General features: G+C 39.7%; 1 protein-coding gene across 1 annotated transcript; it reads left to right on the plus strand.

The window, feature by feature from the left end:
* On the plus strand, window positions 287-1,485 carry LOC109847849. Its single transcript, XM_020417085.1, has 4 exons — window positions 287-362; window positions 446-763; window positions 859-1,077; window positions 1,475-1,485. The coding sequence occupies exons 1-4, from the start codon at window positions 287-289 to the stop codon at window positions 1,483-1,485; spliced, it is 624 nt and encodes a 207-aa protein (XP_020272674.1).

A 2,547-nucleotide genomic window follows, 5' to 3' on the forward strand; every position in this document is an offset into this window, starting at 1 on the left:
TCACGATGTGTCATGTATTATGTTATTACCTTTATATTATCTGGTTGACTGGTTATCATGTGGATGTGTTATGTATTATATTATTACCTTTATATTATCTGTTTAACCGGTTACCATGTATCACGGTGTGTCATGTATTACATTATTGTCTATTTAACCGGTTATCATGTATCACGGTGTGTTATGTATTACATCATGTACACGCGATTCTGTTGCCATGTGCTATTTTATTAATTATTTGCATTATATACTATTGTTGGATATTCATTATGTTTTCAAAGTACAGATGACAAAAGGATTACGTGCGCTTGAGAGACTATTTGGTAGACATTCTGGAGGCGACGCACATGCCTCTACGTCAGGTATTTTTATTTATTTGTTATATTTGTACATTTCTATAAACTATTAACATGAGCCTAATATTTTTTTAACATTTACTACACAGGAGGAGGAGATGCTACACATGACTCGCAGCCACAGGACACATCACGCGGAGATGCTCCACATGACGTGGAGACACAGGCTGATCCTACACAGCATGCGGAGATACCACCGCCACCGCATGCAGATGTATTGGAGGAGAGGAGATTTGAGCCGTATAGCGTAGCTTTAGAAGCTGCGGCACTACCGCCAGATTCTATTCCGGATCAGCGAGTCCACGGTCCCGCCAAGGTGAGGGATGATTGGGATTCTTATCATGCTATGCGCCCCATCGCGCAGCAAAGGTACGAACAAGCAAAGCGTAGATGCCTTGAACTAAAAGGTATGAATAAATTTTTATAGTTTATCGCTTATTATTTTAATTTTTTTTGGAAATATAGATTGATTCATTGTTTCATTCGATTCTTTGTTTCGCAGGTACCAGGCGACCTCCTAGACGCGGCCGCAATGCTACTAAGGAATCGAACCTCATCCCTGATATTAATCGGAGGGCTGTGATCCGATGGGAAAACGGAGTGCCTGTTGGGGCCTTTGCCAATGCTTTCAACAATTTCCTTGCCGCTTTAGTCAGGAGACACGATTTCTTCAACATATTTTTGACGTGGAAATCACAGCGGATTGATGCGCTGGTGGCTTGTTGGAGATATATATATGTGAATCATTTATTTTAATTTTCATCATTATTAGTTATTAGTTTATTATTATATTTAATACACTGATTTGTATCTACTTTTTCTTTATATGCTGAAGCGATTTTTCTTTCTTGACGATAATATTTGTGCCTGGACGTACTGCTTCGGGCAAATCAATGTATCGTTCAAGAGATGGCGGTTTGAGGTAAAGAAAAAATATTTTGTCCAAATAACAGAAGATTGGGAGCGATACTGGCATCTTGACACGCGTGTGGATGGAGTAGATTTTTTTGCACTTTGCAGTTACTGGGACACGGATGAAATTTAGGTATTATTGAAGTATATATTTTTAATTTATTGTTTGAATTTCTATATTGTTTCGAATTGACATTGTTTTGCAGGCTCAAGCTGAAATAGCAAAGAGGAATCGCAATGCGCCTCGCAGTTACGAGCATCACGGGGGCTCCAGGACATTCAGCCAGCATTATCATCAATTAGAGCTTGAGGTATATAATATATTAGCTTTTACGTTGAGTATAATTTACGTGTTATAGGTTAATGATATATTTGAATAAAACAGGGAAGGGGAGATCTCAGACATTTTGCAGATCGTATTCTGACTTCCTGGAGCCCGAATTACGCCAATGAAGAGAAGAAAGCAAAGAATAAGGATCTGGCTGTAAGTAACTGTCATTTATATATTCAATTTCATATCAATGCATCATTATTAAGTCGACTTGCCCGGGTTGTTTTGATATATCGCAGGAAAAATTACATGCCAAGGTAGAGGAGCAATTGACTCAGTCTCAGGTCTGTTCTAACACTCCTGCCCGGCTAAGTAGAGAGGATGAGGACTCCATCATCGAGACGGTCATTGGACCTAGTAGGAAGAACAGATATCGGTGGAGAGGATCCGAGCAGAGGCCGCACGAGTCTAGTAGCACCTACGAGTCTGCAGCACCACAAGGAACACCAGGAAGCAGTTCATATCAAGACTCGATGGAGCAGCGATTAAAAGCGATTGAAGATCGCCTGTCGCAGCAAACAACATATCAGCAGGCTCTAGAGGAAGAACGGAGGCGTCGGGAGCAGATCGTATTGGAGTTCACACAATTCATGTCGACTCTACCTCAGGAGGCTCAGGAGGCATATAGGAGACGGTTTTTGTCGTCACAGGTAATATATATACTTTGCTTTTTTTTTAATTAGATGATATCGTACATACTGATACACACTGATACAAACTGTTACACACAAACCCTAACTCTAACCCTAACACAAACCTTAAAATATATAATTATAATATTTTTTATGTGATGGTGGTGTTGATGGTGTATGCATGCGTAGTGTTGGTGGTATTGGTTGGTGGGTTGGTTGGTTGGTAGAGAAAATATAAGCTTGGTTAAATCTATTTAAGACAACAATCCAAGGGAGTGATTGAATAACATAATACTCTCCGAATCCATTAAGCCAT

This window comes from Asparagus officinalis, chromosome 7 (assembly GCF_001876935.1).
Source record: "Asparagus officinalis chromosome 7, Aspof.V1, whole genome shotgun sequence".
NCBI lineage: Eukaryota > Viridiplantae > Streptophyta > Magnoliopsida > Asparagales > Asparagaceae > Asparagus > Asparagus officinalis.